A 12,501-nucleotide genomic window follows, 5' to 3' on the forward strand; every position below is an offset into this window, starting at 1 on the left:
CAGCAATTGATTGCACCAAAAATATGTTTGCTCTTCCGGGATGCTCAATTTATGACAAACAAAAGCAAGGTCATATTCAATTTTTGTGTGGGGCAAATAATAAGTAATACATAAAACGTGAAAAGATCCATACGAGAGAGAACATTTCTACCTGAGCAGAGCTCTTCATGGATCTCCAGGAAGGAGGGTGTGTGTGTGTCACTTGTCCTCACTTGTCTCTCAAGAACTGAGTTGTACGTTGTATCTGTGGTGCATTCTACACACTCTATAACATTTCTATATTATTACTAAACAAATAAGGTTTTTATAACAGTGTTCTAAAAATAAATTTTTTGCTATTTCTCTAAATATTTGATTTAATTTCACTGTAAAAATTTCATAAGCACTTAAGCTGGGAACAACTAGATGCTAAATAATACAGAAAAAAATAAACATCTCTCTGCCACAACATGACGGTCAGAAGTGTCAGATCTGCTTTTTATAATTTTACCTTTTTTTTCTTCTGGAAAACCCAGGTAGAAAGCTAGTTTTGACTATAAACAGAACACTGAAATTTGTTCAACCATTTAAAACTTCAGGGCAATATATCAAAAATACTTGAAGTGATCGTGTTTTAGGAGAAGAAAATGTCACGAACAATGAGCATACCAGGGTAAAGCATTGCTTAATATGCTCTGCTTCAGCATAACACATCATAATGGTTTCTTTTTATTTTGGATATTTAGGAAGGGATGGACCATTTGGACTTGGCAACAACCCAACCGGTTCAGTTCAACAATAACTTGTCTGGTGATATCTAGTGGCCTGACTAAAACTATCCATCATGGCCTGTTTATTCTAGCCAACAAAAAACCCCCTATACCTTACTGGCTAATTCTCTCTCTCTCACACACTCACCCCTTTCACCACCTCATAGCTAATGTGTGGTGAGTGTACACGTGCAAAAATGATTGCCATCACATCATCCAGGTAGATGCTACATACTGGTGGTGGTTGAAGTGGTTCCTCGCTGTCTATGTAAAGCTTTGAGCTGGTTAGAAAAGCACTATTATAAATGTAATTAACACAAATGTGGCAATATATTAAATAGATGTCTTCACAGGTCTATTTTTCAAAGCTAGGTAGACATACCTGAGAGTGATTGAGGTCTGGTAAGCCCTGTGCGGTGAAGCGCTTTGGCAACTGACACTTGATGATGACGTCCTCCACTTCATGTCCCAGCAATTTATGGTAAATATACCCTGACACTGATGTCTCATCTACAGCAAATGTCTTCAGAGCACTCTGCATTCTTCATGGAAAAACAAACAATAGAAGAAAGAAAATTGATTAAAGTGATTAAACAATGTTTACTTGCCTTACAATAAATGCACAAAAATAATTTTTCAACCAAGCTTTTAATCTTGGGGCATACACTATTTTGCTTTTTCAATATTGCAGCAAAATATTAACAACTCTCACTTTTTAAAAGACCGTGTGCAAACCTGTCAACATTCTATTCTTTGTAGAATCATGTCATGAATACCAGTCTCATTAAACAGGTTTTTGATGACAGGGGCACAATGTTACTTTATTTTATCTTTTAACTCACCTATCGAAAGATGTCGATTTCCACACAAAGTCAACCTGGAAATTATGTGGCACTTCAACAGGTGCACCGACACTGCTCCTCAGTTCAATTGCAATCTCATCCCCATAATCTTAAAGCAGACTTAAGGAATGCAATTCAAACACTCTATAATGCATATTGCATTGTGCAAATTAAAATGTTGGGAGTCACCATAAAGATATATGTGACCTGTACCCCATTAAGAATCTCCCTCCAATAAAATGTAATTGATCTTATTAGTGAAGGATACTGTCTGGAACTTTGATGACATGTCCAATCCCTTTCCACAGTGGAGCCAGGTCTCCTTTATAGCGTAGACAGATCTCATCACCCTGCATGAGACGCATATCTAAAGCAAAATAGATAAATATATAAATAGCTATAAAATGTAGTACCCTGCAGGCTTAGTCTTGCTAGGTTATTAGATGGAGCTGGAAGATTTCCACTACTTCTTAGCAAAGCACATATACAATATGCATAGCCTGTGAAGTGACACCACTAACCAAAACCTACCAACACCAGCTTTAACAATGATTCCAAATTTTACCTGAATCAGTTTTGGGCAATGTGAAGTAAGCAATTCTTTTCTTGTTCAGTCCCAGATCCCATCGTACAGTAATGTTATCCTGCGTCTGAAACAAACAGAAAAAGCACTATGGTGTTTGTACTGCAGGCTGTATGTAATACATTACTCAGATCAGACAGTGAGCAGTGTCCTACAAATTAAACTAATTAGGAAAATGTAATCATTGAACTACCTGAGACTCCTTGAGCTTTTTATCATAATCTGCCTCAAGCTTCACCAATGGCCCGAAAATATTTTGATACTGATAGGCATCTTCATAACGCAGTAAAACATGCTGTGGTTCCTCATCCACTCCAGGCTTCTCTAGGTCTTCTAGAGTGGCAGATGGGTTCTCCTACAATATAGTAATGGAGCAAAGGTCCGTAGCAGAAGCAGCATGAAAATCATCTGTCATATCAAAAGATCCTAATGTTCATTTTCTCTTTCATAATTCTTTTATGCAACAGACCAGCACGACCACAGTCCCAAAATTTCAGGTCAATCTGGCCACTACCCATTTATTCCATCACACCATTAATCCACCTTTTAACAATATTGTGTATATATGGATGGATGGATGGACAGACAGATAGATATTTTATTAATCTTAAGCCTGTTTAACAGTTAGTAGTTTTCTCCCTCTCCCTTCATATCACCATATGCTCATTAATTTTCTAAATGAGATCTGTCTTCACCCTATTGCTTTAAATAATGGGACCTCACTCATTTTTATTTTACAAGGCAATTTTCCCTTACCTTCCACAACTCTTCCAGCTTATTAATCTGTTGGGCAGTGATCTGCCGAGCCCTCAATTGCTCTTGCTCAGATGGGATCTTGACCAACCATGAAAGAAAGCACCGGTCCTGGATCAAGGGCTGCCACTGCGAGCTGTCCCAGTTAATATCTTTTAAGCTGCTCTGACTAGCGCAGGGTTGCCTGCATCATCAGGAAGAAAAAAGGCAACACCCACAAGTCATTTTCATGCAAACCAACTTAACCATTGGTTTTTACTGTAGAAGCCAGTGGAAGATATTGAAATTATTTGGATATTCAGCTGCTTTAAACTGTTGTTCAGAACAAAGTCGTAGAAGATTTCTACTGTATTCAATTACAAAAATATAGCATTAGGAAACAAAAAATACTACAGCTGTTGAGGAATGGGAATAAATGCTCCAAAAACTTACAGTTCCATCATAAACTAAACACCTGTTACTATGGTCATAAAAAGCAATAGAACAATTATGAAATCCTACCTGCACAGCAGAACAACTACAGAGTCAGCCTTGGCAGGGATGAAACCTAGCAAAAAAACATTGCGGCAACCACAATTGTAGCACTCAAGTACAGTCTCTCCCAGTGGTCCATCTTTATGTAGAGTCACCTCCTTACACTTTGCTCGCACAAGATGATTCACAATGTGGCTATATTAAACAGAGAAGAAAATACTTTTCAGCTTCAAAACCTACACACCGATTACTTAAAAAATATATTTTACTAATGTGGGAGCAAGATTCTGGCTAAAAACCAAGGCAATCAAAAGATGAATGTGTAATAGGAATAGAGAAAATGACTTGCTTGAAGTCACATAGTGATTGATCATTAGTGGTGAATAAACCCACAACTTTGTAAACTGAAAATTGTATGCTAAAATCCTAAATGCTATAACCCTACACAATGATACAAGACCTCAAAATGTAAACAAATGACAAAATAATGACTGCATTAAGTGGCTAACCAATGTCTATGTAAAAGTTCTTTATGTAGTTACAAAAGAAAAAAAAAATTTGTAAAGATGAGGTCAGGAATATACTCACCTTCCTGATGTATTACCACGCCCATTACAAAACCATTTCTTACTGGTGTTGCAGTATACGACACAAGCTGGGTCATGGATGCCACAGTAGCTTAAAAGAGGAATTAAAATAAAAAATGTTTAGAAGCAGAAATCCACTTGTTATTTGTGACTGGTGCACAAGAAGTGCAGCAAAAAAAAAAAAAAGTCCCAACCTGCAGGCATGCACTGGGAGATCCTTAGTATAGTAGGTGTCCTCTTCATCTTCCTCAAAATTCAGCTCAGCAAGTAACTGACTAGCTTTGGCCACACCATCATCCACTGAACCATTCTGCAGCACACCATCTGGGCCATTTACCTAAAATGTGTAGGCACAGCACAGTTACAGCATAACAAACACACATTTAGTAATAAAAAAGAAAATGTGGTTAGGTAGTTTATAGGTTTAAGTAATTAATATTACAGAATTGTACTTGTATGACACTAAACCTCCAGAGGCTAAATAACCTCATATCAGATCTTCTCAACTCATCCAGAACAAGAATTGTGTCCTCTGTTGTTCTGTTTTCCCTTTCATCCCAAACCTTGGCTCCTAACCCTACATTTCCGTCTAGCTGAAGCTAGGATTCAGTCGAACACTCTTGCCTTCTCCATCAGGTCCCTTCACACATTGCCACCATAGTTGGGGGACAATGTGGCAGAAAGCTGTACGTTATTGCAATCTAAGTAAATTTCCCAGTAACACAAGGTGCATAATGTGTTAGTTTACACTGTTGTAATTGTATTACAGTTATTAACTGTAACTAGATTTTTTTTGTGACTTTATACCTTTCTGAGATAAAATGTAAATATCTTAAAGGGCACGGATTCTAGCCCATATAATCTTCCAGGAGGAGAGTGTTGCCATCCAATTCCTGCCTCCTGCCCAATTTGCAAAATTTTTCAGCATTGTCAGATGTATACAAGAGATGTGTGCTATTTTACATTAAATGATAGTTTGTTTTACTTCGGGCCTGAATTGAGAAATAAATATTCTGAATATTAGTTTGAAAGATAACTTTCCCGATTTATAATTTAGTAAATAAAAATGATTTACAGAGAATACAATTCTAGTTTAAGGGAGGGGGGAAAGAATCGAACTGCATGGTATATTCAGTTTACTTATCTCGGCAGTGACATTCATGTCTCTGGTGACTCTTCCAATTAAGTCAGTGGACGGATTGTGAGAGCATGGGGAGTCATGAGGTTGCTGGAAAGGGGTGTGTGTGGCGCTCCTGATATCTATGCAAAAAGAAGAAGGTCCAAGTCTTTAGAGTCCTGGTGCCTCCTGTCTTGCTATACGGTTGTGAGATATAGACAATATCCAGTGACCAGAGACGAAGAATGGACTCCATGGTAATGTGTCTCTTTAGTGAATCCTTGGGTACCGCTGGTGTCACTTTGTGGCAAATGAGAGGTTGCTCATGGTGTCCAGAATGATGCACATTACCTGCATTGTGAGGGAGTTTCAGTTACAGCACTAAGGCCATGTGGCGCAATTCGCTGAGGGTGATCTGGCTCGCAGGATCCTTGTTGTTGAGGACCCGAGTGGCTGGACCAGGCTAAGGGGAAGCCCATATAACACCTGGCCGTGGCAGATACAGAGTCATATCTGGAGAGTGGAACTGGACCGCGTGTCTGCCTAGGGGGGTTACCAACCAGGATCTGGAGTTTACAAAGTTTTTGCTGGAAAGTGTTAGAATGGCACCTTTCAAAGGAAGACCACCAGATACACAAGTAGTGTATGAGTAACAGTGCAAATACGGGATGTTTCAGAAAACATCATGCAAGTCCAATTCCTATATTTAGTATCAAGAAATACAATTGGTTTCTACTAATAAATTAAATGACAATCAATTCATAATGCCTACATTTAACTGTTGTGGCGTAAACAGGCACAGAAAGTGAAAAGAATATGTCTAAACCACTTAACACTGACATTCTCAATCAAAAATTTGAAATACAACTACCTTGATCACGATTTCAAAAAACAGGGGGGAAAAAAAAACTAATAGTGAAGTGCAACTTTGCAGCAAAGTGTGGTTGAAAAGAGAACTGAAAGCAACTTTAAGAAATAGCAGGAAATAAGCTATGCCCTGTAGAAAGTACAACACTCTTGTTTGCATATTCACACATACAGTAGACATTTTTTGCTTGGTGATATTTGGAAAATATACCATTATCATATGCCTGAATTTTTACACTGTGCATACAGTACCTCAGATACTTTCTGTAAAGGCTTAAGCTGTATTGTAGCCTGTGTAAATTATGTCACAGACCAAAGGCATTAATTTACGTATTTAAGCTATTATTTACGAAACATATATTTTGATTTGGCAAAGTGTACAGATAAACCGTGAAAGAAAAATGCAAACCCACCAATGTAATTAAACTAAAATATAGATAAAATAGATATAGTTTATAGCAAGTAATGTTTTACACTTGCGGATGCTGCTTTTGACTGAATACATTTCTTAACAAAGTTACTCATTTCTACATTTAAGTGCAAATATATTTTACCTAAAAGGGATGTTTACCAGTTTATTTTTTCTGTCAAATAAAATCTCTTTAAAAATTAATTTGTACCAAGATTTATACAAATAAACATCCCAACTTGTTCATCTTGGTGATAAGCACTTGTGGGAATGCAAGTTATTGTTTTGAAAGCATATTATAATTTGCTTCTGACATTTGTCGTTAAGTGTAACAAATATTTTATACACCATGAAGGCATCACTCTGAATTTTTAAAAATATGACAAGTAATTCCTTTCCATTAAAGGATAGTAAAGCATTACCTTTATAATTTTAATAAAAAATACCTAACCTATATTTGACTCTACAGAAAGAAAACAGAAACATGCAAACAACTGAGTAACTGATTAGGTCCAAAATCTATTCATATAATTTAATTTCCTTTAAGTACAACACTGATTTTAAAAACCAACAATTAAAATACCAAAACAAGATAGAAGAACCTCCTGAAAAAGGCTTTATAACAAAAACACAGACGTAGTTTATTATTCAGATTAATGCTTTTCTAAACACATCTAATTCTCTTGCAAAGCAGTAAATTCCAACATACAAGGTTAACTAATGATCTAGGGCCAGGAGATGAAACAATGAAGAAAATTATCATGAAATAACTTTTCCTCAAAAGATTTTTTTTTAAATGTTTTTAGAAAGAAAGTCGATAGAACTCATTTCATCCATGTTCGGACAGACAAAACAAAAAGCTAATGATAATGAGAATAGCACTGCACCAAATCAATCTTTGGCTAGAATAGTTACAGCCACATCAAGTTAGGTTGACGCACACAGAACTGACCATAGCGGCAGCGGACAGCAGCAGCACACGTGCGAATGCTTGGACTGCAGTAGCCATATACCATGGAATTAATTTGTGCTTGTAAAATGCACTCAAAATGTCACTCACACTTATAAAATGCGTTTCCTTGCACAGAGGCTATAGGCACTACTGCAACCCCATAGTGCACCCCATTACTTCAGGAACGGAAGAGAAATAAGAGAAAATGAAGACAGAAAATGTTAATGGAAAAAAAAAAATCCAGCGTTACCGAAGATGACACCCCAAGGCTCAAAAAATGATGACCTTTTTCAAAAGAAGGGTCAGAGGAATTTGATAGTGAGGAGATATTTTTGGTATTTAAAGCATAATCCCAAAAAGACATGTAATACCACTAATCTTTGTACCAACTGAAAGAGTTCCATCCTTTATAATGCTACACTTTACAGTCCCAAACAAGTGCTGCACTAATGGGAATTTTTAGTGCCTTTCTTTTTTTTGTGTGTGTGTGTGGCTTGGAATAGAGGTTTGCCTGGAACCGATTTTTTTCTTCAACTCATGCCTGTCCACTCCCAGTACACCATTCAGTGACTGCCCACTCTCGCATACACTTGGCCTCATTTGTCCTGCTCCCACCCGCAGAAACAAATTGCTTCCATTAAGGGAAAAAAATCATGTATGGTTGTTAAGCCTGTCTAACATGATCTTGTATAAGGAGGTAGCTGAAGATTCCCTCATTTGGCCCAGTTGTTCTTTTCACGTTTTTTGTGATGATTCTGCTACATCAGTATTTAATACAGATCTTCCGATGGGACTTCAATGATTTCTGAATGCAAGTTTGCACATCTTTTTCACAGAAAGGATAAAAAGAGCAGTTTAAGCAACATGTCTTGTTAAAGGCTTTGTAAGTAGGCAACCAATTACTATTCTATATTGAAAAAAGTATGATCTGTGTTAATAATTGCTATTCAATCCACAAAATTGTGTAACACACACAGAAGGTAGGTGCTGTCTACGTATAAGTCACACATATAAGCCAAAGTTTAAAACATATGCTTTTCTAATCAACATATTACTGGTAGATTAACAAACATTCCCCACTTTCTCACAATACTTTTGCTTAACAATACAAGCAGACTGTAACCAAGCAAAGCACTGTGAACGTACAGGCATCTCCTTGTCTACTTACAAGCCCCGAGATGAGAGGGGGTTACTAACACCTGACCACTGTACTTCACTGCACTTTTTCATTTAGTGCAATTGCATTAAATTGCAGTTATTACAAATTATAACAAAACTCTTCTTGTTACTGCGCTTTTGTGATACTCTCAAATAAAATATATAGGTACAGAAGCTTTGGGATAAGAAAGTTGATTCTTTGTAGAGCATGTGGCTAAGAGATGATGCTGAACAGTTTGTTGATACTTTCAAGTAATATCTGATTCTAAATCATCCGTCACAACTTTGAATGGTTTCAGAAGACAGAACACAGTTGTATTTTTTTGTTGATGTGTCCAATCATTAAATTGCTGGGACACTGAATTCAGCACTATATCTTGTCTCCACAGACCTGATGGAGTGACCTCATTACCTTGTCTTGTCCAGTATAATAGCTTTTTTTACATTAGCCACAAACTGTGCTTTCTCCATCACTGCTGGTGTAAAAGCACTTCAGAGATTGTGTTAAGAATGTGGGCACTATAGTTTAATCTGGTGTAGCTGTGCAAGGCAGCAATTGTGTTCACTTTTCTGTCAGTAACAGTCAACTTTTCAAATGTTTTCACACGTTTTAATTGTGTTTGCTTCAAACGGGGTCAAAAAGCACCCTTGGCAAAAAAGACTGTAGCTTTCTTTAATATAATGGATAGCAGCAGATACGAAGGAGGTTTTCTCAAAGTTTTTGCTCCAAATATCAGTTGTGCCAGCACATCCATAATTATTAACTGCCTCTAGCATGTCACATACAATAATGTGTCTCAGTTTTTGACCTTTTTTAACATGTACCTCGATGCAGATGGGGCAGTATCTCTTTAAACTTTAGTCTTTCTAATTTTGGATGTCATGTCAACCTGGTACTTCTCAAGTTGAATATTACCATCAGACACTGTCACAAAGCCCTATATCCTTGCAAACAAAATCCTCACATTTATCCTGTGCTTCGCCTTTAGTGTTAGTTGTTACTCTTGACAGGTTTGGTAAGAATGTCAGTTTAGCTCACTAATACACATACTGTATGTGGCACTTTAAACCTGTCCATGTCTATTATTTGATTCTGTCGCCCACTAAAACCCTTTTAAATAAAAAAAAAAAAAAAAAAACATTTACAATTTGGGGCAAATTTTCATGTGTGATTACATACGATTAATCAAGATTATTACACAGCCTCTACTTAATTAGATTAATTTTTTTTAATTGAGTCCCACCCCTAATATACAGGGTGGGATTGGTTGATTAGATAATTGCATTAATGAGAAATTGAACAGGTGTTCCTAATAATCCTTTAGGTGAACAGGTGTTCCTAATAATCCTTAGGATTATGCAATTACCTAATCAACCAATCACATGGCAGTTGCTTCAATGCATTTAGGGGTGTGGTCCTGGTCAAGACAATCTCCTGAACTCCAAACTGAATGTCAGAATGGGAAAGAAAGTTGATTTAAGCAATTTTGAGCGTGGCATGGTTGTTGGTGCCAGACGGGCCGGTCTGAGTATTTCACAATCTGCTCAGTTACTGGGATTTTCACGCACAACCATTTCTAGGGTTTACAAAGAATGGTGTGAAAAGGGAAAAACATCCAGTATGCGGCAGTCCTGTGGGCAAAAATGCCTTGTTGATGCTAGAGGTCAGAGGAGAATGGGCTGACTGATTCAAGCTGATAGAAGAGCAACTTTGAAACTGAAATAACCACTCGTTACAACCAAGGTATGAAGCAAAGTATTTGTGAAGCCACAACACGCACAACCTTGAGGCGGATGGGCTACAACAGCAGAAGACCCCACCGGGTACCACTCATCTCCACTACAAATAGGAAAAAGAGGCTACAATTTGCACAAGCTCACCAAAATTGGACAGTTGAAGACTGGAAAAATGTTGCCTGGTCTGACGAGTCTCGATTTCTGTTGAGACATTCAAATGGTAGAGTCAGAATTTGGCGTAAACAGAATGAGAACATGGATCCATCATGCCTTGTTACCACTGTGCAGGCTGGTGGTGGTGGTGTAATGGTGTGGGGGATGTTTTCTTGGCACACTTTAGGCCCCTTAGTGCCAACTGGGCATCGTTTAAATGCCACGGGCTACCTGAGCATTGTTTCTGACCATGTCCATCCCTTCATGACCACCATGTACCCATCCTCTGATGGCTACTTCTAGCAGGATAATGCACCATGTCACAAAGCTCGAATCATTTCAAATTGGTTTCTTGAACATGACAATGAGTTCACTGTACTAAAATGGCCCCCACAGTCACCAGATCTCAACCCAATAGAGCATCTTTGGGATGTGGTGGAACGGAGCGTGCCCTGGATGTGCATCCCACAAATCTCCATCAACTGCAAGATGCTATCCTATCAATATGGGCCAACATTTCTAAATAATGCTTTCAGCACCTTGTTGAATCAATGCCACGAGAATTAAGGCAGTTCTGAAGGCGAAAGGGGTCAAACACTGTATTAGTATGGTGTTCCTAATAATCCTTTAGGTGAGTGTATGTAGATATTAGGCTTGGGCGGTAAAACGGTAATATGGTATCCCGCGGGATCTAAAAATAGCAACGGTGTCAGTTTCAATACCGTTATACCGTCATAAAAACAATGCACTTATATAGGAGACAAGGATTAAATATTAAATATAATTTATTTAATGCCTAAAATGCATATGCGATGCGTGGTTGTCATCACGTGACAGCGTGGAGGAGAAAGAGAGAGGTGGGGAAAGATGGCGAGTCGCGCACCAAGTGACCTGGTCTCGAAAAAGAACACAACTTCTGCAGTTTGGCAGTATTTCGGGTTTCGGCCGAACGAGAAGGGAGAGGCGGTAAATACGGACGAGGCAATTTGCAAATTGTGCAACAAAAAGGTGACCGCGAGAGATGGAAATACATCGAACCTAAGGTCGCATATACGAAACCACCATCCACTCACTGCTGCGAGGATGGACCCGAGTTCACTCAGTGCAACAGTTTCAACGCCTCCCGATGCAGGACCAACAACATTTAGGTCCACCGCCAGTACGCAGCCGGCGATAATGGGGGCCTTCGGGAAAGCAACAAAGTACAAAAGGGACAGTGTCCGTTGGAAAACCTGTACTGATGCAGTGACAAAATACTTGGCGAAGGAAATGGTCTCTTTCCACACAGTGGAAAAAGTCCTTACGGACATGGTAAAGGTCCTAGATGCCCAGTACGAGCTGCCTGGACGGAAATATTTCTCACAAACAGCCGTCCCACATTTATATAGTAAAGTTAGAGACAATGTTCAAGTGCTGCTGTCAGCGTCACACAGTTATTCCTTAACAACTGACATGTGGTCGTCAGTTAACATGACTCCATATATGTCTCTGACTGTCCATACTATTACACCTGACTGGAAACTTGAATCCAAATGCCTCCAAACTACGTATTTTCCTGAGAGTCATACAGCAGACAATCTTGCTGCTGCGCCAGAGCTGCACTTCAGGAATGGCAACTTGACGAGAAAAACTTTCAGCCATAACCACTGACAACGCTGCCAACATTCATGCCGCAATCAGGTCCCTGCATTGGCCATGGCTATGCTGCTTCGGTCACAATCTAAACTTGGCTGTCACAAATGGATTGCATGACCAGAGGCAAAAAACCGAGCGCGCCCTCGGACTATGCCGTAATATTGTCGGGCCTTTTCACACAGCTGGCAACGTAAGCATGAACTCCACAAGAAGCAAGTGGACTTGGGACTCCCAAAACATAGTCTCATAACGGTAAGCATAAAACGTGCAGAGAGTTCCTCAGGGCAGGGGCTCAAATATAAAAAGGGATATATATATATATATATATATATATATATATATATATATATATATATATATATATATATATATATATATATATATATATATGCTTTGCATCACATAAATTATATTGAAAAGTAGGCTATATTAAAATAGAAAACCATTTTTAAATTGTAATTTTTTCCTGTATTTTTTATCAAGTA

At 38.3% G+C, this 12,501-nt stretch overlaps 1 protein-coding gene across 1 annotated transcript in view; it reads right to left on the reverse strand.

Annotated features, from left to right (window-relative positions):
- Window positions 1-12,501, reverse strand: part of upf1 (UPF1 RNA helicase and ATPase) — a 43,282-nt gene that overhangs the window by 19,092 nt on the left and 11,689 nt on the right. The window contains exons 2-10 of the mRNA XM_039766584.1: window positions 4,183-4,325; window positions 3,990-4,079; window positions 3,429-3,596; window positions 2,931-3,111; window positions 2,368-2,529; window positions 2,157-2,241; window positions 1,860-1,958; window positions 1,592-1,700; window positions 1,132-1,291 (exon numbers count right to left, since the gene is read on the reverse strand). Coding sequence (XP_039622518.1) covers window positions 1,132-1,291; window positions 1,592-1,700; window positions 1,860-1,958; window positions 2,157-2,241; window positions 2,368-2,529; window positions 2,931-3,111; window positions 3,429-3,596; window positions 3,990-4,079; window positions 4,183-4,325 — 1,197 coding nt within the window. The remainder of the gene's footprint in view (window positions 1-1,131; window positions 1,292-1,591; window positions 1,701-1,859; window positions 1,959-2,156; window positions 2,242-2,367; window positions 2,530-2,930; window positions 3,112-3,428; window positions 3,597-3,989; window positions 4,080-4,182; window positions 4,326-12,501) is intronic.

This window comes from Polypterus senegalus, chromosome 10 (genome assembly GCF_016835505.1).
Source record: "Polypterus senegalus isolate Bchr_013 chromosome 10, ASM1683550v1, whole genome shotgun sequence".
NCBI classification, from domain to species: domain Eukaryota; kingdom Metazoa; phylum Chordata; class Cladistia; order Polypteriformes; family Polypteridae; genus Polypterus; species Polypterus senegalus.